At 42.5% G+C, this 23008-nt stretch overlaps 1 protein-coding gene across 3 annotated transcripts in view; it reads right to left on the reverse strand.

Moving 5' to 3' along the window:
• Positions 1–3484: 3484 nt before the first annotated feature.
• GAREM1 (GRB2 associated regulator of MAPK1 subtype 1) overlaps positions 3485–23008 on the reverse strand; it is a 202113-nt gene continuing 182589 nt past the window's right edge. For 2 of the 3 annotated variants that reach the window (XM_072732134.1, XM_025996933.2), the window contains 2 exons: positions 10258–10424; positions 3485–8775 (listed from right to left, as the gene is read on the reverse strand). In XM_072732134.1, coding sequence (XP_072588235.1) covers positions 7881–8775; positions 10258–10424 — 1062 coding nt within the window. In that variant the 3' untranslated portion in view covers positions 3485–7880. Of the gene's footprint in view, positions 8779–10257; positions 10425–23008 lie in introns of all 3 variants that reach the window. The other variant, XM_025996930.2, reaches the window with a different exon arrangement.

Consider the following 23008-nt stretch of genomic DNA (forward strand, 5'->3'; position numbering starts at 1 on the left):
GCTGTTTAAATAGCCTTTGTTACTCTTTACTAATTTACTGTCCTGGTCCAAATTCTGTTCAGAATTCCCTACTAATTGAAGCTCCCAAGGTTAATTGATTCCTTACAGATCTATTGTCTCTTTGTCTAAAAAGTATAAAAAACTGCCAGCCTTGGTCATTTCTTTAGGTCTCAATTTTATTATTGGGCCTCTATGTGCCCATAATAAAAGTTTGGTTCTTTCCTTTGCTAATCTGTTAAATTTAATTCTTAGTACAGCTGAAAGATTTTGAAGGGTGGAGGAAGAATTTTTCCTTCCCTACATATGGCTTGGAAAAAACTACAGTGCTCCACTTTCAAAGTCCTTATCTTTTTGGAGCTACTTCTTTCTGTTTCCATGATTTCAGGATTCCAATGTGTTTGGCTATGGAAAGTGGAAAACTGAATGAGGGGAAGATGGAGAGGAGCCAGACTGAAGTTTTACTCTGTAGGAATCCTTGCCTTCCCCTTGTACTCCATCTGAGTTGAATGGAGTAAACCTTATGTAGTCCCTGGCTGGTTGGAAAAGCCCGACACCCTGCGGCCATGTTTAGTACTACAGTTGCTTCTCCACCTAGTGTCCCAGTTTGTAAATCCTTCCCAGGGGCTGGCCTGCCTGGATACAGTGGGATGAAAGGTGTATGTACTATGTGTAAGTTGTTGTTTTTTGGGTGTTTTTGTGGGGTTTTTTGTATTTGTTTACATTTTTTCATTTTATACCTGTCTCACTATCTCTATGGAGTCATCCCTTTTGATCAAGAGCGGACTTGTTCAGAGCCTCCATTTTACAAGCAGGAGTGGTTTCTGTTGATTTCCAGGTAGCACTGACTGGGTAGCATCAGTTCAAGATCTCAGGAGACAGAGAAGTTGGAGGACCAGGATAGGAAATTCTATGCACTAAAAATTAATTTTAAAAAAAGTAATCTTTATGCCCAACATGGAGCTCAAACTCATGACCCTGAGATCAAGAGTTGTATGCTCTACCAACTGAGCAGGCCAGGCGCCCCCTAAGAAAAAAATTAAATGTTATTTTAAAAAGATAAAAGTTGAGAGGTGCTTGGGTAGCTCAGTTGGTTGGGCACCTGCCTTTGGCTTGGGTCATGATCTCGGGCTCTTGGGATTGAGCCCCACATGGGGCTCCAGCTCCGCATTGGGCTCCCTGCTCTGCAGGGAGTCTGCTCTTCTCCCTTTCCCTCTGCTCTTTCCCATGTTCTCTTTCACTCACTCTATCAAATAAGTAAAACACTTAAAAAAAATTTTTTTTTAAAGTCAGGGAAATTGGGAGACAATGTTGGAATGAATACAGAATGGGGAAACAAGACTTTATTTCTAGTTCTGATTTTGTCACAAAGCATATGTGGTCTTGAAGAAATCATTTACCCTCCATGTGCTTCATTCCTACTAAGTTAAGAGGTTGGGAGCATCTGGCTGGCTCAGTCAGCAAAGCCTGTAACTCTTGATCTTGAGGTCATGAGTTTCAGCCCCATATTGGGTGTAGATACTACTTAAAGTAAATAAAGAGGATGGACCAGAATACTTTCAACGTTCCCCTTGGCTCTAAACTGTGATCTGCCTATGGATGGTATTTTCTATGCCCTGCACAGCTGTGCTTCTGAGCACACAGAAATTGCTTGTTTTCTTCCTTCCTCCCTTTCTTTTTTCCCCTTCCTTCCTTCCTTCCTTTTTTTTAGATTCTATCTTTAAGTAATTTCTACACCCAATGTGGGACTTGAACCTATAACACCGAGATCAAGAGTCAAACACTACACTGACTGAGCCAGCCAGGCACCTCTTTCTTATTTTCGCCCATTACTGACTGAGTCCTAAGGTCAACTGTAGCTTAGGTCTAGGTCACTGTACCATATCTCCTACTCAATTGCCTGTGTCTTTTAGAACCAATATTTGACTCAATCTATGGGTGCACATCGATCTTTTTTAGTTCATTTTATATTCATTAAAAGATTGAAGTCATTGGCTTGATTAAACTGTTTGAAGAAAACTAATTCATTGGCAAATGATGCAAACTCTATCTGGGACCTCTAAACAACTTCGTATCTTGCTCTCCTTTAAAAAGTCTACTCAGAAGTCTTATGATCAATACAAGTTTCATTTGTGTAATTTTTTTTTCTTTTTTTTTTATTACTTTATTGTTATCTTGATCATGGTGGCACAAAGCCTGGCTGCCAGCAGGAATGTGATGGTATTCATGGTGTCACTCAATAGAACCCCAAGTAGCATCTACTTTTGAAGGCACAACAATGGAGACAAGCCCTGATAGAAGAGCTTACAGCTTACAAAGGGGCAGAGACAAGCACAGGAAGCGATGTCAGCACAGATTGAAACCTAATGGGCTTTGGGGGATGGTACTGGTAGGAAGTAAATGAGTCAGCAAAGCAAGGATGAGCTGGAGGGGGCTTCTTAAGGGAACATTCATTTCAATGTAATGAGAATTTATCCAGGACCTAATCATTCTTTCCTAGGATTTGGTTTTTTCTAACCTCAGGATATTTGACTCTAACACAACTTAATTCCAAACTCCAATTTACTTTGCTATGTGCAGTTTGCGGAGAGTCATATGTCCTAGTGTGTATCTGATGTAAGTACTCCTAGGACCTTGAGATAGATCTTTGTGTTTTAGCCAGCCCCATCCTATAGGGTCTTCCAGTGCATGTCCCTGAAATCCAGGAAAATGGCCACCTTGGATATAGTCACAAGTTTTGTCTCTGTGAAATAGGATAGAGGCTTGAAGGCTTAAATATTAGATGATTTGAGAAGGTTTTTGTCTGGGAAACGAAGTCAGAAAGACTTTGCGGGGGCTGTGAAGCTGGAGAAGACCTGTCAGGCCCAGGATGGGGGTTCCTTTTGTCCTCTTAGCCCCTCGACCCTCCCCAAAGCCTCTCAATAAAATGATTTGAAGCTTATGCTATTTTGAGTAAAACAGAAGCTTTCTGAAGCAACCTCCACTTGCCATTCACCAGCTTCTCTGTGTAACTCACTGGTGGATGTCACAGCAAGCTGAATACTCAGGACTTTCTCTAGTACCCCCAGCCATTTCTCTCACTGCTCATGCTGGTTGTAATTATATAAATTCAGCCGAGTATAAGCTAAAAAGATAGGAATGCATATTATTTCTTTTCCCCACACAAATATGGCTTTTTTTTTTTTTTAAAAGCTCACCAGTTCATCTGTATTTGTCTTTTGTTTTAACTCCTGTCCACACAGGTACTGCATTTTCTTTAAATGCCATCAGGTGACCTGGTTTTCAGCTTCTCCTCTGTACAACAGCCATTGCCTTCAATCTCTTAGTACGGAATGGGCTTGTGGCATTAAGAATCCCTTCAGATGAAAAAAAAAAAAAAAAAAAGAATCCCTTCAGATGTGTTCTCATCTCCTTCATGAAGATGGGGAAGAGAGTTCTAGAAAATTATGTACTAGGTCGACTAGTGAGTCAGGAACTGCAAGAGGAGTAACTTTTAAATTTTCTTTATTTATAGACATTTCGGAACCATTTAAATCAACAATGAATTTTTTTAGACATAACATACCATGTTTATCTTGAGGTACACATTGGGCCCATTAGGTAATGCTCTGGAAAGTAATGCAACTGTTAACTGGCAGTTAACAAACACCCCCAGTTTTCTAAGCAAAGAAACTATAAAGATGGTTACAAAATTCTTTGAAAAGAATATACCATTTCCATTTAAATCAAGGAAAGCTCCCCCGATTTTTAATTGAGTTCGATTTTTAGGCTGAGCTTAAACAATGTTTTAAAACGGAACTTAATATGAAAATGGGAGAAGAGGTTGATAGCTAAGAAATTATCTGAGCCCTACTACATGAGATTGTAAACAAAAGAAATTTGTAATCTGATAAGCTCATTACAAAATTCATAGCCTAAAAATTAGACAGAGCAGCAAAATTACAGAAGGTATTTGTACACAGTTATAAGTAAAATCATGTTTACCCCTTGTTTCTGGTTTTCACAATGAGATAAATTTTTTAAAACACCAAGTTTTAAAGACTAAACTGCAATGTGACTTGACAAGAAGTGGCCATGAGAATTCCACAATATTACAACCCCACAGCACAAAAATCCTACTTTCCATCATTTGCACTCTGGGCATTTTACTTTTCTTGCCCTAGCAGCCCATTGCCTTTATATTACTAGGAAAAGAGTGGTAATTGACAGAACAGTCATAGCTTCTGTAAGTCCCGTGTGTCCAACAGCAGATTTAACTTTTCTGGGGGACTGATGCTGAAATTTCCTTTGAATGGTTCACAAGGTGCTTTGGAGAACTATTTTGTTTTCCAGTTTGTCATTCAAAATGTTGATTTTATACCCTCTAGGCATGGTGAGTAGTGACTTGTTACACAAACTGTTTGGAAAATGAAGGACCCTCTATCCATCCACACCCACCCCCTGAACTTCCCAAGGAGCTGTATGGATGATGTGCAGGTGGTTCTGGAATGTGAGCAGAGGGTGTTTATGCATGTGTCTGAAAACATTTGGAATGGATTGTCATAACAGTTTCCCGTAAGATTGTTTTATTTCTACAAGAGACAAGAATAAACACAGCAATTTAGTTGAATGGGCAGCTTGCTGCAACTTCATAAACTTGAATGGTATATGTGGGTTGAAAGAGTATAAATGTAAATTTCACAGTTCATAAAGTTGAGCAGCTCCACTTCAAGGAGAACGTGCCGGCGCTTACAAGATTCTGAGAAAGAATCCGTCTGGGAGTGTGTGAGCTCTCCCTTCCAGCGTGAGTCAGGTCCGTAGTTTACACTTTAGCTGCTTGATTTGGCTTATTGCTGATTTTCTTTTCCGATGGGGCCATGAATTTAAACCCCAAGAAGGGTCCTGTTTAGACAGACACTTTCCCCCAAGCCCATGGTCACTGCAGGGCACCTGCCAGAAGACGTGCTCGGTCTTGGCCTGCTTGGCTAGAACAGGTTCTGCTTCTGGGGATCTCTACAGGTCGTTTCCCACCGCGACACTGCAGCTCTGGGAAGGAGAAGGCCGGTTCCTCCCTCCCCCTGCACCGTGTTTCTTGCCACGATTCCCTCTGGCGACGCCTGCTTTGTCTAGTGAGGGTGCCAAGGTCCTCTACAGACAAGTGTTCAGCTCAGCAACGGCAACTACACTTATCGGTGCTGTTAGAGATGCCAGAAGATACTTATCACAGTTAAAAACATTCCCAATCAGTAAAAGAGAACACTTAGCTAGTGGGATCCTTTCTGCCTCCAACATATTCCAAGTTTTAACGGTCACGTGGTGTTTATTTTTTTTTACTCCTTTTAATAGAGGCTGCCATTTCCTCCATCTGTATTCTTTAAAGACCCAACACACTTAACTCTCCATACATCCAACTGCCCAGAAGATTTCATGTCTCTCTTACTCACACATATGCAGTCTCAGCAACTGTGATTTTAAATATAAACATTATGAGCTCCAAGAGGATTTTTTCCCCCAGCATTGTTGAGTCATACCAGCATAGTGCCTGGCAATGAAAGATGCTCAACAAATTTGAATACATGACCCAAAGGCCATATATAGTGCCTGCCCCCAGGAAGTCTCTACATTGCCACCAATACAAACTGGATATAAACACGCCAGGACAAAAATCAGAAACTATTTGTGTCAAGATTTTGCAAAAGAAAAGACAAAAAGAAAAGAGAAACATACAAGGAATCAGCTGTTTATGTGGGGCAACCTTCATAGTAAACCCAAACCCACTCCATGCCTCCTGCCTGAATTTGAGACTTGTGACCAAGGGTCAGGTACCTAAAAGCAGACTCAGCAAGGATTTGCTAAAGGAAAACGTACAGCTTCTCAACTGCCTCCTGTCTGTTTTTACTTTAAAAGAAAGTGCTGAGAGGTTAATGTTGCTACGGAAGCGGCTGCTCACACAGAAAGATGTTTTCTAAACATGAAAGTCACTGAAGGGGGGTGTCTCATGTCATGTGAGTGCAACTGGAAAGTTCTACATAGATTTTTCAGTTATTTCTGAAGGGGTGCTCCAGTTTGACAAATTTGATAGGATATTGTCCTTATGGGATACATTTTACCTAGAATATTTACATTTTGGGAGATGTGTGAAGGGAAAAAAATGCTTTTTTTTTTTTAAAAAAAGGAAGATTAAAAAAAAAAAAAGGAAGATTTAAGATGGAAAATGAGAAGAGGTGTCAATTCACCTCAATTCTAAACCATGAGATGGATTAAGAAGATCTATAATGCCAAGAAATAAAGTCATATTGCATATCGCATGCTGCATTATCGTGGGTCTTGTCTTTGTAGTTATTTATTCAGGTCAGCGGGAAGAGTGGATAATAAGATAGAAGCCAATCCTGCAAGTCATCTTGGCACCTGGTTGGCTGACCTATCACAGATGTCTGCACATCCAGAATCAGACCGGGCGGAGGTAGGGCTATGCTGACGACTTGCTCAGAACTTTTCTAGAACTATGCTAGAACTTTTCTAGGATTTACATTCGTTCAAAAAGTCAAAAATGATGATGAGGCCATTATATTTTGGAATATTTAATCACATTTGGCAAAAATGGTCAGAATAACATCCTGGAATTCTTGGAATAAAAGTATGGTAATGATGTATTTTCTTTGGAAGAGAGGAAAGAAGAGGCTATGAACTAACCAAGTGTATTTACTGATACTTTTAAAAATTACTCAAAAGATGAAGCTTATAAGCCTGATTTCTGAGCTCTCTTGAAGCACAAGCATGTGGAGAATACCTAAACCCTTCAGACCTGTCACTGTTAGACACCGGGAAAATAAGACCCTTAAATCAGAGATGAATTCTCCTTTGACAAGAAACTATCATTTTCCCCAGACATCGGCATGCGAGTATTATATGCAAACCACCGCCCATGGCTTACAATCAAATTTAATTCTTCAATATAGACTCTACTGATTTCTTCCAAGCTTTCAGTGATGAGGCCAAGTAAAGACCGAGTTTTGAGGGAAAGGGTTCTGAGAATCTTTGGAATCATTCTGTTCACTCCTCCTAAGAGAGTCAACTTAGTTAACGGCCCCAAACCTCAATGGATCTTTCAAAGTGAACAGATGTTATCTAAAATATCAGACTAATAATTATGTTTAAAACCTATGTTTGTATTGTGTACATATATACACACATATATGTAGATGTTCTGGGCTTTTTTTTTTTTCTTTCCACTGCTCAATAAAACTGGCAGCAGTTACAGACAAATTATTGTGGTCATGATTTGTATTATTTTGTATACCCTCTATCAACATGTGACTCATGGAAAATGCCTTTTGATGAAAAGATCCCCACCAAGCACATAACAAACAGTAAAGTGTCATTTCATATCACTAACATTTTCAGGCACAAGAATAAAACAATTAGCACTGAGCAATCCAAACGACAGAGCACAGAATAGTTAATTGTCTAAAGTTGATTCCCCCAAAGGAGAGAACTGTTGTTCAAAAAGTTTTTTTGTTTGTTTGTTTTTTGTTTTGTTTTATTTTGTTTTGTTTTGATTCTTAGGGTTTTCAGCTTTGGCTATTTTGTAATAAATATCATACCTTCTCACATAAACCTACTTGGGTAAGAATTATTTCTCTGAACATGCCTTTTGTCTTTTAGCAGCTGTTGAGTGTTGAGTGATGTACAAGGCACACCTCTAAGTGTTCTGTACAGCATTTTTATTGATGTACAAAATAGCCTGTTCACCATTCAAAAACGTTATCTGCATAGTAAGAGTTTCTCTTATCCCTATTTACAGAGAAGGTTTTTAGTGCAAAAAACATGGAATTGTGTCCCAGCCCACCCTTCCTAGCACACCAATCTGTCAGTTTTGTTCACTGCTAGCTGGGGTTATTTGGCTATATCTTGGGCCTCCAGCCATTAATGAATTGCATGATTTTCTTCACCTGCAGTTTGCTCAATTTGAAATCCTCCGAGAGGATTTCTTCGGTCAGCTGAACGAGCAAATTCCCATCAATCTTTTCAGTAACGAAGAATGATATGACATCTTCAGACAAACCAATAAACCGTAACGACTTGGACACTTCTTCTATGGAGAGTCCCGACAGGTCAGCGGGCGGCTGCCACGGGGAGCCATCGCCACAGGACCTGGGGGCCAGCTGGAGGTGGAGTGGAGATGAGAAAGGGTAGGGGACAGAGAAGATATCCTGCATGCCCTTTTTAACAAAGTACTGGTCCTCAGAGAGGTCTGGTGACCCAGACTTGGGGTCTTCCTCAGCACCATCAATTTTCAGAGGCAAAGGAGAAGTGTCCGAGGCGGCTTTCTCTTCCACTGGTTTTGGAGCCCTGGGGGGTAAGGCAGGGCACGAAATACTCTGCTTCGTTGTGTCAGCTGCCAGAGTTTTCTCATCTGTGCTCTCCACAGAGTAGCTGGCTGACTTGGGACAGGCGGAGACGCTGCCACTGAATTCCGAAGTGGCGGAGCCGGGGGGACTGGCCGAGAGCTCGTGGCCGTCCAAATCAAAGGGGACTGGACAGTTTCTCTTTGGTGTGCCTGGCGTCTTCTGTCTGGGGTAACTGTAACTCCTGCTTGGACCTAGCAGGAAGTCGCTCCTGGTCTGGCTCTCCGACGCTCCCGAATAATGGTTGGGCCACGAGAGCCTGGACGAGAGAGTTTCAGCCGAAGGACTTCCCATCGGGGACTTCAGGTCCACAGCATCCGTTTTCCCTCGGTTACACGGATAGCAGGACACAGGAGCACTTTCAGAAGGACTAGTGTCACTTTTAGGAACGCTGCTTAAAAGCAAACACAGAGAGGGAGGTGAGTAAAAAGTGAAAGCCAAATATCAAGCCTTTCTTTATTCCACAGATGCCACTTCTGAGTAGGAAAAGATGGTTACGAAGAAAAATGCAGTATTTCTTATCGTGAATTCCATAAAATACCTGTTAACCACTGGGTTTTTTTAAAAAAAATCTTTAAGTTACTAAAATACATTGGTAATGACAGATATGAATTATAACGATTTAAAATATTCTGGGAGAGGTGGCAAATATATAATTTTTTTTTTTAATGGATAAGAAAATCACTGTCAGTGGGTGCCTGGATCTTTACAATGAGAAAAATTCTTAAGCCATGTCTAGGGTCCTTACCCCCAGGTAGTGTGAATGATAAGTAGCGTCTGCAGTGGGAAAGGGTGGCTCAAGAGCTGCCAAGGGGTGGTGCCTCATGCCCGTCATCCTTATGCTATGTGACAAGACCACAGTACCACCACCTATGACTTGTTCCATCCAAAATCTGAGGTGATAAGAAATGCTTCAGACAGGATGCTTGCCTTGGTTTCTATACAACTGAGTAAAACTAACATGAGGATTTAAATATCCAGAGAACACAAGATATGCGTAAAAGAGAGCTATTTTAAATGGTGAAGACCATAGGCGGAGCAGTGCATTCAGCCGGAGGCTGGGGCGGGGAGGGGACTATGTTAAGAGTGACGGTGAAGCCAGAGTGTGCTCAGAGGTGGGAGACCAGGCTGATGAGGGATCAGGCAGCGATGCCAGGAGAAACAGCTGGCACAGCTGAGGCAATCTCTTTGGAGAAGAGAAGACTCACATCTTAGCTGACTTCAAATTTTTCACAGGCTGACAAAGAGAAGCAGGGAGGATCTATTTTTTATTTCTCTAGATGTAAGAAACAGTGGAAAGTTACATGGAGACAGATACACCAAAAAACAAAAAACAACCAAAAAAAAAAAAAATCAGTGGCGTTTGCCAATGATAGAATGAGCTGCACTGTGAAAGATGGAGCTCACAGCACTGGAAGGATCCAGACAGAAGCGAATGGCTACCAGACCGCCGTGGTCAAGAAGGGATTCCCTACGGGGTGGAGCAGAGCCAACAGGACCTTTCCAACCCTAGGCCCTGGCTGAAGGTGGTATCTGTCTGCTGAGGTCGGGGTGGAAAGAACTAGATGTGGGTTTGCAAGAACTGGTGGCCCTCCGTGGCTCGCTCCTACGAGAGTCCAGTGGGCCTTTCTCGCTGATCCGGGAGCCTCTCCCACAGGCTGTGGTTGCTGGTCTTCCTAGGGTCCTGGCTCTTCCCCCCAAACTTGAGACCAACAGGGGCCCCTTCCTGCTTTTTCAGGGACGTTCTTTTGCTTCTAGGGCACATCTCTTCTCCTGCCTCCTGCCTAGGCGACAGCTACCCTGAACCCATTGGCAAGGGGTGAGCTGGCGGCCGAGGTGACCGGGCCGAGGGGGCCCTGGCGTTAAGACTTACATGTCGTGCAGCCCTGAAGAATAGTAGGACAAGGTGGGGCTGGGAGAGCGAGTCTGCGGCCGCGCTGGCTTGGCTGTGCGAGGAGGGACCGAGGGGCTTGTGGACAAAGGCTTTGCGCTTCGGGGTGGAACAGGAGGGGCGTTCAGGAGCCGGCACTCTTCCCTGACCTGGCGCGGAAAAGAACACTCTGGGTTAGCAACACACTGACAATGCCGCCGGGAGGGGGGATCTGCAGGGTCAGGAGGCTCCCCCTAAACAGCCACCACAGGGGCGGAGGGAGCAAGGGAGAAGACGGCAGCGAACCAGGAGGACAGACAGACAGATGCTGCCGGACAGCAGGCTCGACTACTCGCCAGGACAGACAGATTTTCAGGGAGACCGCTTGGCAGATGCCCGCTGCCGCCAACCGACCGCCAGTAACATGAGCTACAGCAAGTTAGAGGGCTAGTGAGGTGCGAGCTGCCTAGAACGGGAAGGATTAAGAGAATAAGGGCGTAAGGCACTCGCAGTCTAAACAGAGGATCCAGAGCATCTGACTCTTCTGCTGGATTGTTTATTCCCTGTTCAAACTGAACTCGGTTTGATTCAAACCTCAGGGACTGGAGGCTCTCCTCCAGGGTTGAAGCACCTTCTGGAGTTATGCGCAGGGAATCTCACTCAGAAGTGTGTATCCTGTGGACGTGCAAGTCTGACTCGGTAGAACTAGGGTGGGGGGCGCAGAACCTGCATTTCTAACAAGCTCGCAGGTGCCACCGATGCTGCTGGACTACAGGCCACACTCTGCGGAGCGAGGCTGCAGGCCCCAAACGCAGTACTTTTCATGAGAGCAGAGTCTAACTTCCTTCAGCTTCACCTTGGAGAGGATCAGGGGACCTGTGATGTCCATGGCTTGCATGAGTCTGTGGGCTGGTACCCATCCCCTGTTTGTCTTCCATTCACAGAGGCATTCAAGAATAGGATTCTTTTTAATGAAGTGGACATTTCAAAATGCACTTCTCCAAGTCAGGCAGCAGGGGGCAGTTTATACCTGGTTCTGCTAGTCTACTCTAAGCCACACAGGTAAAAATAGCCAATTTGGATGTCATCAAAAAGGTCCTTGCCTGCTTTTAGGCCATGTTCCCAACACTTTTCTCACCTTTGCCTTCAACTTCCTTCTGACCCAGCAGCTCTGGGGTAATGAAGACAATGAAACAGCCAGCTTCCATTAGCTTTGGTATTGGGTTTGCTTAAGAGCCAATAAAATAGGTTCACGTGACATTGCATCGTCTACCACCTACATGGCACACTGGGCCTCTAACTGGCTTCTCAGATCCAAGATATTTGCCAGAAAAAAACAGATGTTAGGAAAAGTCACATGACCATGCAAACCTCAACTCTAAGTGAGATGATGGAAGCAATTTAAAAAGTCTCATCTGTTGCATTTCTTCTTAGCACCAAGGATCACTGCTCCCACCCAGAGGATCCACAGACCCACAGACCGGTTACTGGGATCCACAGGCGATAGTGTTTCATTTGGAAAAGCTCTTAAGGCTAAACCAAAGTATTCTGAGCAGCAGATTTTCTTCTCCAATAGCTGTAAGCTTTCTCCTTTTGAGCTTTTAAAAAGGAAGTAGTGGATGACTACAGCAAGAAAATCTGGGGGACGCCTGGGTGGCTCAGTGGTTCAGGGTCTGCCTTCAGCCCAGGGCATGATCCTGGGGTCCTGGGATAGAGTCCCACATCGGGCTCCCTGGAGGGAGCCTGCTTCTCCCTCTGCCTCTGTCTCTCTCTGTGTCTCTCATGGATAAATAAATAAAATTAAAAAATTAATTTAAAAAAAAAGAAAGAAAATCTGGAGGACATGGGTTTGGATAAGGAAGAGAGAGAGAGGAGGATCATTCAGCTGGGCCACAGGGACTCCTGCATCACTGCGGGGCGGGGGGGGGGTGTCTTCTTTTCTTAAGGAGCTGGTAACCAGTTAGGACCCGGAAAAGCTCTGGCCTGGTCACCCCCCACTGGCTGGCTTTCTGGAGTGTATACTGGTTACAAAATAAGTAACCAAAATAGTGAGTCAGCTTCCCTTTTGTTAGTGATCTGTACAGTAGCCAACTATGTTTCTTTTCTTCCTGAGGGAATATCTATAGAATCTAGGATGGATGGGGGCCACTTTATTATGCACGGGCCTGATTCTGTTTATGGTAACAGGAACCATGGGAAACATAAGGTAAGGAGCCTGTTGTATAACTTTTTAATTTTTAAAATGAACAGTCCCTTTTCAATACTGGGTTAGAGAAGAGGACAGGGAAAACATGGTTAATGCTGAATTTGATTTAGAAATCCCTAAGTTCTGGAAGTAGTCATTAACTGTGACGTTTCATTAGGGCTCACTTACCTAGATGTCAATAATGATATGCGGAGACGTCAATGACAATACACATCCTAATTTAAAAGAACTGACTGACATTAGGCCTTAGAACGCAGAAAAGCAGCCACCTGTACTTCAATTTGACCTATAGGAAGTACCTTCTTGTTCTTATAACTAACCCCAGGCACTCAAGATCAGTTAGAGCTGGTTCTGGCACCTAATTCCATAACTGGGCAGTCCTAAACAGCTCTCCAACAGGTTTCCCACATGAGAGGAGGAGTGCAGAGGAAGTAGCAAAAAGAAGTATTGTAGGGTACAGGGCCCCAGGAGGTGAGCTGAGGCTAACTAGAACATTTATAGCTAAACTCCAAACTGTGTGTGAGATACATACAGGAAGTGTTTGGGGTGGCCACACGACTCATGAAAGGAGTAAATGTGCAAATGCGTGAGCGTGAGCTTGTGTTATGTGTGTGTGTGTGTGTGTGTGTGTGTGTGGTTCTTGTTCCTAGGAGATGGGGTGTACTCCGTGAAGAGATGCTAATAGAAGGCCAGAGGAAGGTTCTCTTTCATTGTGGTTAGAGGGCTGTTCGGGTGTCATTGTGAGTTCAGTGGGAAAGAACGAGGCTGATTTGAAATCCATTTTGGAGAAAAGGTAGTTGAAAACAAAAACCAAAAAATGGCTTTTAAAGGACCTGGTCCACGAGAAGAATTCAGGTGTAACTTTGTGGAGGCATAAAAGGAATGGCTTGTGCTCCCCCAAGCAGGTGTGTTAGGGCTGCTTGGAGCAGAGCACAGCAGACTACCTGTTCTCAACATGTTACTTTCAACTTGTTACGTCCTTTACTTTCTTTCTTTTAAAAAATATTTTATTTTTAAAAAAGTAATCACTACACCCAACGTGGGGCTTGAACTCACAACCCTGAGATCAAGAGGTGCATGCTCTATTTGACTGAGCCAGCCGGGCGCCCCTCAACTCGTTGCTGCAGATTCTCCAAAGAACTCACATGCAGTTTATGGGAAAAACTATATGCTTTGGTGAAATATATACACTTTGGGATCTAGAAGTGACAGGGAGAGCTTATTGTGCCATCTTACTTTCTACCTCCTACACCCTTATAATAGTAATTGTTCGACTTTTCTTTGCTTTTTGATTGGATTCAACATGGGACATGTATATCCAAGAGGAGTGTAGTTATATTTGAAATGAATTTTATCTGACAATATAAGGCAATTTCCAAGACTTGATGGCCAGTCACTCTATTTCCAGTCTCCCTTATATTCCATTTCACTTGTAAGTACTACATTTTCAACAGATTCCTTCTAAAAGTCTCAGCATGTGGCTTTCATCATGTTACTTCCCATCTCCAGTGGCGCCCTCTGATTGCTGGATAAAGTCCAGCCTCTCCTGCTTCCCGCTGAAGCCTTCTACAGTCTTTGCAGCTATTTCTAGTAGCCGCAAGAAATTATCCCATCTTAGTCCATCTTTCTAGTTATTTCTCCCACCACTCCTGTCTGTGAACACACAGGCCCATCCCAAGAAACAGATTCAGTGTCCCCAAACCCACCTGTCCTTGTCTGCTCCTCCCTGCTCTGGTTCTTACTGTCTCTTCCTAAATGCCACTTCCTAAGGCCCAGTCCCAAACATTACATGCTCGCCCTGGGACCACTGCACGTGGCCACCAGTGCATGTCACTGCTCTGAACTCAGCTCACACGGTTTATATTTACTTACTTTCCATGTATAGTCAATTAGCCTGAAGGGGAAAATGGTAGGGACTGCCATCATTGTTATTGGTGCCCTGTGGATGCCAGAATTTGGGGATTTATCACCTTTGGTGCAAGTATGTCCCACAGAATGCTAGGTAGAGGTTAGGAGATATTACAGAAAAATACAACAGAAAGGCACTTTTATTTTAAAATACATACTGTAAGAATGCCTTTTATATGTTTATGTGGAAATTGTTATGGATAAGCCATTTGGGCTGCATATTAATTTTTTTGTGTCCTCATATTAGTGTCAATCTAGAGAAAAATGCACCAGCAGACGTGGCACATATAACCACCATCAACTCTACCACCACCACCCTGACATAGCTGGAGTGTGAAAATGACAAGGACGGTATTTCTAAGTTGGGAAATGTCAACCCCCCCCACCCCCGCATAATTACTATTCTGAATGAGGATATTACAGAGTACACCATGGCTGGCGGACTAGAGTCCTTCTCTTCCTCTTTAATGCACCTCAGGGAGGGTGAGGTACCTGAATTATCAGCAGTAAACCTCCAGTGTTGGACTGGTCCTAAGTGAGGGGCTGGTGTCGTTTTGGGGCAGGTGTTACTGTGGGTCGCAGATTAGGCATGATTCTGTGACTGGTTGATAATTTCTGGTTATGAGTAGTTTGAGTGTTTGTGGAGAAGCTCCAGGTCAATAAACAGGATGTAGACTCAGGTGGTAGCTGGGAGAGCTGACTCTGCTGTTCCCAGAGCCTTGCTTCATGAATTCTCTGGTCTAAAGACCATTCTTTCTGGGGTGCCTGGGTGGGCTTAGTCGGTTGAGCGTTCAACTCTTGATTTCAGTTCGGGTCGAGATCTCAGGGTCAGGGATCGGGTCCTGAGGTGGGCTCTGCCCTAAACGGGGAACCTGCTTGAGATTCTCTCTCTCCCTCTGCCCATCCCCCTCCACCACTCCCCCCCCCCCCCCCCCCCGCCACCCCGGCCACTTGCATGCTTTATTTAAAAGCAAGCAAGCAAGCTTTTCTTTCCAGCAGTTACACCTCCAGTACAATTCTCTCATCTTTGCTCCATCACAGCGGGGCCCTTTCATAAAAGCTTCAATAATTAAATTCTTATCAAATGTAAGATACCACTACTCAAGACTAAGACAACTCTCCTTAGTGTTCATGCAGCAGATTGCTATCCCAGGGCTAAATATAAAGCTAATTTATGGAACGGTGGAAATGGTGAGTTCTGCTCTTTCTAGAACACTTTCTAGTCACTTTTCTTTAGTCTACAAGGTATATTCAAGGGATTGCCATCTAACACACTGACTTAATTTAATAATCAGGGTTCAAGGTAAGCTGTGAAAGGTGCCTGGGGGCTAAGAGCTGAGATTGGAGCCACTGTCTACTTCCACTGACTAAAGAACATGGCCATCCTTTTTTGTTTCCTACACACTACATTGACTCCATTTTACTAATGATTGTTCAAATATATATTGAGCGCCTATCACACGCTCATTGAGCTAGTGTTGAGTATACAAAAGTGAGTAGCTCATGGAATTAGTTGGGAAGAAGGGAGACAAAAAATATAATCAAGATATAAACTGGCCCAGTAATAATGGAAGTAAGAGCAAAGGTTAGTAGAACCATTAATTTATTCAAGGTGACAGGAGAAGAACAAAGTCATAGGAAATCTTACTGAGAAAATCTTCAGGAAAAAGGGATTACGAGTGTGCAAAAGGTACAGAGGCATGAAAAAAACCCCATCAAAGTGATGCTTGGGTCTGGGGATTTCAACCATGAGGCAATTACTGGTGCCATTACCAGACAGAAACTTAGAAGGAAGAGCAGAGTTTGGGAGAAACCAAGTTCAGTTTTGAAAATACTGAGTTTGCGTCTGATGTTCTATCGACAGAATCTGCATGATGGTGGCACTGGGACCTCAGATGAGAAGTGAAGAAGGCTGAACCCCTAAGGAATAGGCAGGAGAGGAGACAAAGAAGGAGAAAACAAGTGACTATATCTTACCACTCAGCAGAACCCTGCACGAATGGTGGCAAAGAAGTGCAGGGAGGAGAGGACAGCAGGAGAATGGCAGTGTAGGGATGGTAGGATGTCAGGAAGCCAGGAAAGGTCTGGGAAGATATGTGAGAGTTAGCAGGTCATTGGGGATCTCAACAAAAGAAATCAGAATGAAAAAAAAATCTTGGAAGACAGATTCTAGTGAGTCAAAGGTAGAACAAAGAGGTGAGGGTGGGGTTGGGAGGGTGGACCACTCTTTTCACAGATACTGACTAGAAGGGAAGGGAAGGGGCAGTTAATAGAAAGGGAGAGTGGATTGAAGAAGGCATGGTTTTTTTTCCTCCTAAGCTTGGAAGAAATTTTAAAAATGTGCCCAGGTATGTACACGCATATTCGCAACCTGATGGCCGGGTGCTTACTGACTCCCAGGACCTGCACATTCCTTTCATTTAAGAAGACGGAGAAGAGAACAGACGTTTTTCTATTGCTTTCTGCCTTGGCCACTCCATCACTGGCCACTGTGAAGCTAGAAAAGAAATTAGTGGTCAATTATTGTCTAACAGCTAGCACAAAGATGGAGCACACACCCAACACAATGAATGACTTTGGAAAGTTTCGTGTTTCTAAGTGAAGGTGGTCAACAAAGTCAAAACCCAACCGCAATCTTTGGTCAAAATCCAACACATCATAGAATGGATTGTTTTATTTATTTTCAGAATACTGCCCACAAAGTATAACTTGCTTTCCTGACTCCAGGAACAGCACTTAAGTCTCCTTTCCCCTCTCACTCCCTTCAGCTCTAACTCTGTTTGGCTGGGGTGGGACTAAGCACAGTGTAAAGGACCAATAATCTGTGAAAAATGGACAAGAAGGTCTTCTCCCTAAATAGCCACATGTTAAAAAGTAATGCATGAGAATTTGTTCCGAGTACAAAGTTCATTATTGCATGGCTATAAAACAAGGTTACACATACTTGTTTAGAGGACAAAATTCAAATGCTACATACAACTGGAGCATTTTATATACATTATCTATGATCTAATTTCTTTCTCCTGTGACAACTTTCTCTGACACTTCTTAGGGATTCAAAGAATACAAGAAACCAAGGACACACCAAGTGTTTATGAAACAGCGCAGGGTAGGAATGGGAGGGAGGGTTGGCATGATATTTCTTGGAAAGTTTTCATTTCTTGGAACTCTCTACTTGTCTTCTATGGAAGAAATAACACTTTTTATATTTTTTCACTAACTGGACCAAAGGGACTGCTTAAGAAAAGTAAATGGAACACTTTACTGTGACATTTTTTGTGTAGCCATCTTTTTTGGGAGGAAAAAAATCAATTTTATCACAGTGTACTCAGTTTTTAAATAGATGGCAATGGATCTGGAGACACCTGCTGACAAAGCCATACACTTCCCTTGTCTTTGGTTTAAAATGTATCATCACATGCCTGCGGGTAAAAATCTTCTGTCTCAAAGATCAGCTGCTTGGAATTGTGGGCAGTCACCAAAGAGATTTTGGTATACTTAGGCGGGGTAAGAATCATTTTCTTTCATTGTTGACAATGATTCAGAAAATATATAGCTACTGTTAGTGGGCTTATCTATACAATTGGACTCACCTGTACTGTGAGTTTTCTTCTCTAAAAAGCCAACTTCAGGATAATGTCAAGCAATTGAAAGAAAGGAGTTTTGTAACTACGCTTCCTTGAACTTTGCAACTTTGCCTTCACTGCATGCCCTCTGCCCTGCATTTTACATTGCTTCCCACACTCCCTCTCCCAGATAACAAAATCATTACAGCCTTAAGAAATCTTATTTATAAAGAGGCTTTTATACAAAGAGTTCATAACCCTGTCACATACCCATCAGGGTATTTTCAGCCAAACAGAAATTAAAGTTTATAATGACAAAATAGCAATAAATGAAACTCTATGTGATTAATTACACAAGGGCAGATGTGATTTACAGTCAAAATCCTGATTGTTAGATGAATACTTTTTTGTTGTTGTTGTTTTTTCCAGTTTTATATACTGACGATAGGACCTAAAGACAGACCTGGGTTTGAAATGACCTCCAATCTCCAAGCCTCGGGCGAGGGAGGCAAAGCAGAGGCCACTCACTGGGAGGCTAGAAGGGCAAGTGGTTCTGAAAAGAATACTTGTTTAAATTCTAGGGTGCTTCTATGGGCTCAGAAGAAGGAATATGCTATCGGGGCAGAGAATAAAGCCCTTCTCTGAGCAAGGAGTATAATACATGATAGATATATTTAAATAGTATATAACCTTCACATTAATGTGATTTTGTGCAAATGGTACCCAAGAGTGCAGATCTGAAACAACAGCTATCCACAGAATATTATCATTATTAACATTCTAATCACTGAGATTCTCAAATGACACTGGAGAAAAACATTTCTTGGTTTAGAAGGTTTCATTTAAAAACAAATAACCTACATGAAACCGAGGCAATTAGTTTCAAAATTACCAAAACACAATAATAATTTAGTTATTTCAATTAACAAATTGGAACATAGGTATGGCTTGCTTTCAGAGTACTCCTCAAAAGTCGTAATTAAAATTAATTAAATGTCAAATGCCTTAGGAGACCTCATTAATTAGTGGAATCCTGAGTGAATCTTTTTGTAGAGCAATTACTTTGAAAAAATAAAGTCACTTCCCGAGTAACCTTTTTAGTACCTAAACCTGAATATTAATATGTCAGATTTATTTAAGAAAATCTGTCCTTTAATTCCTTTTCTAATGGTTAACATTTGATACAGGGCAAAAGCCCAATTTTAATTTTAATAAAATTAAAATTCCGAGTCCAAGCGGTTCTCACAGCCACTTCTCTTAGTTTTTTACAAACAAACATCTTTATGTAGCTTTTTCCTAACTTTGGTAGTCATGTGAGGTCCCTAATTCTGTAGGGTGGACACCTCTAGGTGGTGACACCTGGTCACACCATGACCTAGCCTAGCCATGCTGAGGAACAGAATTTGCCGAGGTAACTTCTCAGCCTTAGTATTTCTATACAGGCTTGTCTGGGAATTCCAGTTTCTTGACATGGGTCTGAAGCCTTAGAGCCAAATGTGCTTTTCCACGGGTACTCTATCGTTCCTCAAAATCCCCAATTTAAGGATTATACATTACTGGGGTCCAGGACACTGAACATTTCTGCACCTCTTCGATGAGTACAAATCCAGCTAGCTATAACAGAACTCTTAGCTTATCAAATGGATATTTTAAAAGTTACATGAAAAGAATACTTTGTTATTTTTAAATCCAATAGAGTTTTTGTAATATCTCACAGACCACCAAAATTAAACCATCACACGTGCTTTTGGAAGATGGGGACAAATGGCCCCTGCCTGGGTGCTGGGCTGTGGAGGGAGATGTGCCTGTTTCCATTGGTCTCCTCGACTCTTTGAAGAGGCCTTATACCCTCATTAAGAAAAGGACTGAGGGAAAAGCCTCCAAAAAATCATTTTCCATCTGACCCTAAATTGGAGTCTGTCCCATATTGTTATGGCTACTATTTATTGAACTTTTACCAAGTGCCAGGGAAGAGTGCCAAGTACTTTGTACAGTACAACAATGCAATGAAGAAGCTCCCACAGGAATGGACTCAGGGACGTGAAGTATTTTGCCAGAGGTATGAAGCTACTATGCAGTAGAGTGAGGAGGATTCATATCCATGGCTCCTTTTCTTTTTTTTTGGTAAAGCAGGCTCCACGCCCAGCATGGCACCCAACTTGGGCTTGAACTCATGTTCTTGAAGTCAAGACCTGAGCTGAGTTCAAGAGTTGGATGCTTACCCAACTGAACCACCCAGGGGCCCCTCATATCCACGGCTCTTAACGTGATGTTATATGCCTCTAATTACCTATCACACAGGGAGGCAGATGACTTCTCTCCCTGCTACAAGTTAAGTTCCACTGAGAAGGGGAATTGAAGACTCCTGGGATAGTTGGCATTTCCTCCCACTGTCTCACCAATTGTTCAGCCTGAGACAGATTCAGATACTCCAACTCACTTCTGTATAGCTCAGTCCATTTTTTTTTCAAGCATCTAGTGGACTAGGTCCATTCAAATGTGGCATTAAATTCACCCTGCAAGTGTTATTTTTCTCAAACACCAACCAACACAGCATGTTCCACTACAGGAGCTTTATTTATGATGGACTTTCAGCCTTATACAATGAATATGCTACCAATCCATCTTATAGCAAATCTCTGCACCTAGTTTCTCGGGGGCTATGGGGCATCTCTATCACCATGGTTAACAAATCCTTCATCAATATGGCAGTAATACTTGGTTTAAACCAGTGGCTCACAATCTAGTTCCTTTTATGATTTTCTTTTCATCAACCTCAGGAATTGCTGTAATGTCAACAATGAAGCATGAGTGAATATACTTTTTTTCTGTTCCTGAAGATAAAGGAGAATATTAATCCCTGGGTTCTGGAGTCCCCAGGTTGGCTACTGATGCACAAATGGTTTTAGAAGAGTCGTGATCCTGCAGTTTTGATAATGACTTGTAATTCACTGTGTATACCAGGCCAGTCTGGGCCTCCAAACACTCTACTATAGAATTTTATGAAATATAAAGTCTTCCATTATCGCTCTCCAAAATGGCATCTTCTAGGGGTTGGGGGATGGGGTGGGAAAGACAGTTCTTTAAGACTGTCACCTGTTGAGTGTATCTGGGAATTATTTTTGATGGATCAACCAGTACCCAGAAAATTAAGATTATGGATAGAGGTCCATAATGTTACAAAGCAGGGATATGTTTAGAGTAAACATATGAACCAAAAGGATAATCAGTTTGAGAAGGACTGTCTGGTCAATATGATTTGAGAGCACCTCGCACAATTTTAAAAAGTGAAAATATCACCATTCAGTGAGCTGGGCATGCTCCCCCAGTTCGGGGTCACCTGCAACAATTCTGAGGGACACAAGTGGCTGCCTCCCTCTTCTGCTTAGACCTATGCCTGCTTTCTCTGGGAGATTCCTATTGGGAAGGGAATAGCCTCTCCTATTGTGGTGAAATAAGTGGCAGAGTGTTTTTTTAAACAAAACTTTAAGAAACAATCTTTACAAAAATGCACAAAGACTGGAGCAGAATTCTGAAGAGCCACCTGAAATACAAAGGATAACAGGGTTACACGGATTACTCCGCCACTGAGGATTTTCTATTTGGCCTTATCACTTAGTTTTTCACTTTAAGACACGGAGAGGAAGTGCTGAACAGCACAACCCAGATGACGCCAGACCTGTGGACAACACAGAAACACAGTAAGTGTTACCGCTGAAGAGGCAAGACTGTCTCATGGTTATAGAAAGAAACAAAGACCACCAAAATTTGCTGGAGACGGAGCACAAGTATGTGTTAGAATTTAGGACACTGAAGTAGGAAGTGAAGGAGGAAGAGAAGAATTAGAAGAAATGGGACAGGTGGACATGCAATGGCACCACTGTACCCCTGGAGGTTAACACGACTGGGTCATGGATGGCCCATTACCAGCTCTGCTTCCTTACTATGAATGACATGCTTGCTTTGACTCAATTTCATTGCTCCAGCACCTCTATCCCTGAAGACCTGATGGGAGCTATCACCTTCCCAGAGGAGGTCTCCCTTGAAAGCTTATCATCATCTTTGATTACCAGGCGGGGTAGTTTGTCAGATACATGGCATGTCTTTCTCCCAGGACTCACTCCAGTATAACTTTCCAAAGAAGTTTTATTTAATTCTGTGGGAGCGCTTGAATTTATGCCCCATTAAAATCCCCTTTTGAAAATTACAAGCTGAAGCCACATCTAACAATTATGACGTTCTCTGGATCCCACATACTTCCTAAAAATGGAAAACTCATTTCATAGTCACAGAGCCAAATAAAAAATATGACTTCATTTGAAATGCCTAATTTTTTAAAGTAAATTAAGTGATTTCAGGTGGTTTAAATTTTTTTTAAAAAGATTATGACATTCTATAAACACTGGACATGCTCTGAAAAGACTCTCTTATAAGACATTACATCTGAGACTGGAGACCAAAATCTTTTCTTCTCCTGTGAGGTTTGCTTCTGCACTCAAATTTAACTCTCAGATTTTTTTTTTAGAACCAAGGTCAAGAATAGAGCCTCTTAATATTTATGTTCTTACTCATCTTTTATTACGCCACAGAAAAAACAAGTGGCGTTAGTTTCCTATTTCTAGACTTAGTTACATAATGACTTTGGGTATGACTATCATGGATGAGTCAATCAATCATTTAACAAACATGAGTTCCCACTATGTGCCAAATAGGATCAAAGTTCTACAGAAACAGGTGATGTGGCCACAGTTCTATTGAAGATCAGCGTTCCAAGCTTCCAGTCACATCAAATACATAGCGGAGTTGAGACACCCTGAACACTGCTTACTTTTGAAGAGAAGTGTCCCCTACTTTTTACCTGTTTTTTGCAGAGTAGGGGTGGGGGAAATACCCTCTGACATGAATAAAAATACTAACCCTGAAATTTTCCACAGTTCCTACTGGGTACTGGGATCTCTGGGCTTACGCTTTGAGGTCTGTGGAAGATCCTCCAAGGAGCAAGGTAAAATCTAGGACTGCAGTCTTTGGGGGGGTTCTTGTGTTCTAGAGCAAACACGCAGTGGGGGTGGGGAGG

The sequence above is a fragment of the Vulpes vulpes genome, chromosome 13 (assembly GCF_048418805.1).
Source record: "Vulpes vulpes isolate BD-2025 chromosome 13, VulVul3, whole genome shotgun sequence".
Classification (NCBI taxonomy): domain Eukaryota; kingdom Metazoa; phylum Chordata; class Mammalia; order Carnivora; family Canidae; genus Vulpes; species Vulpes vulpes.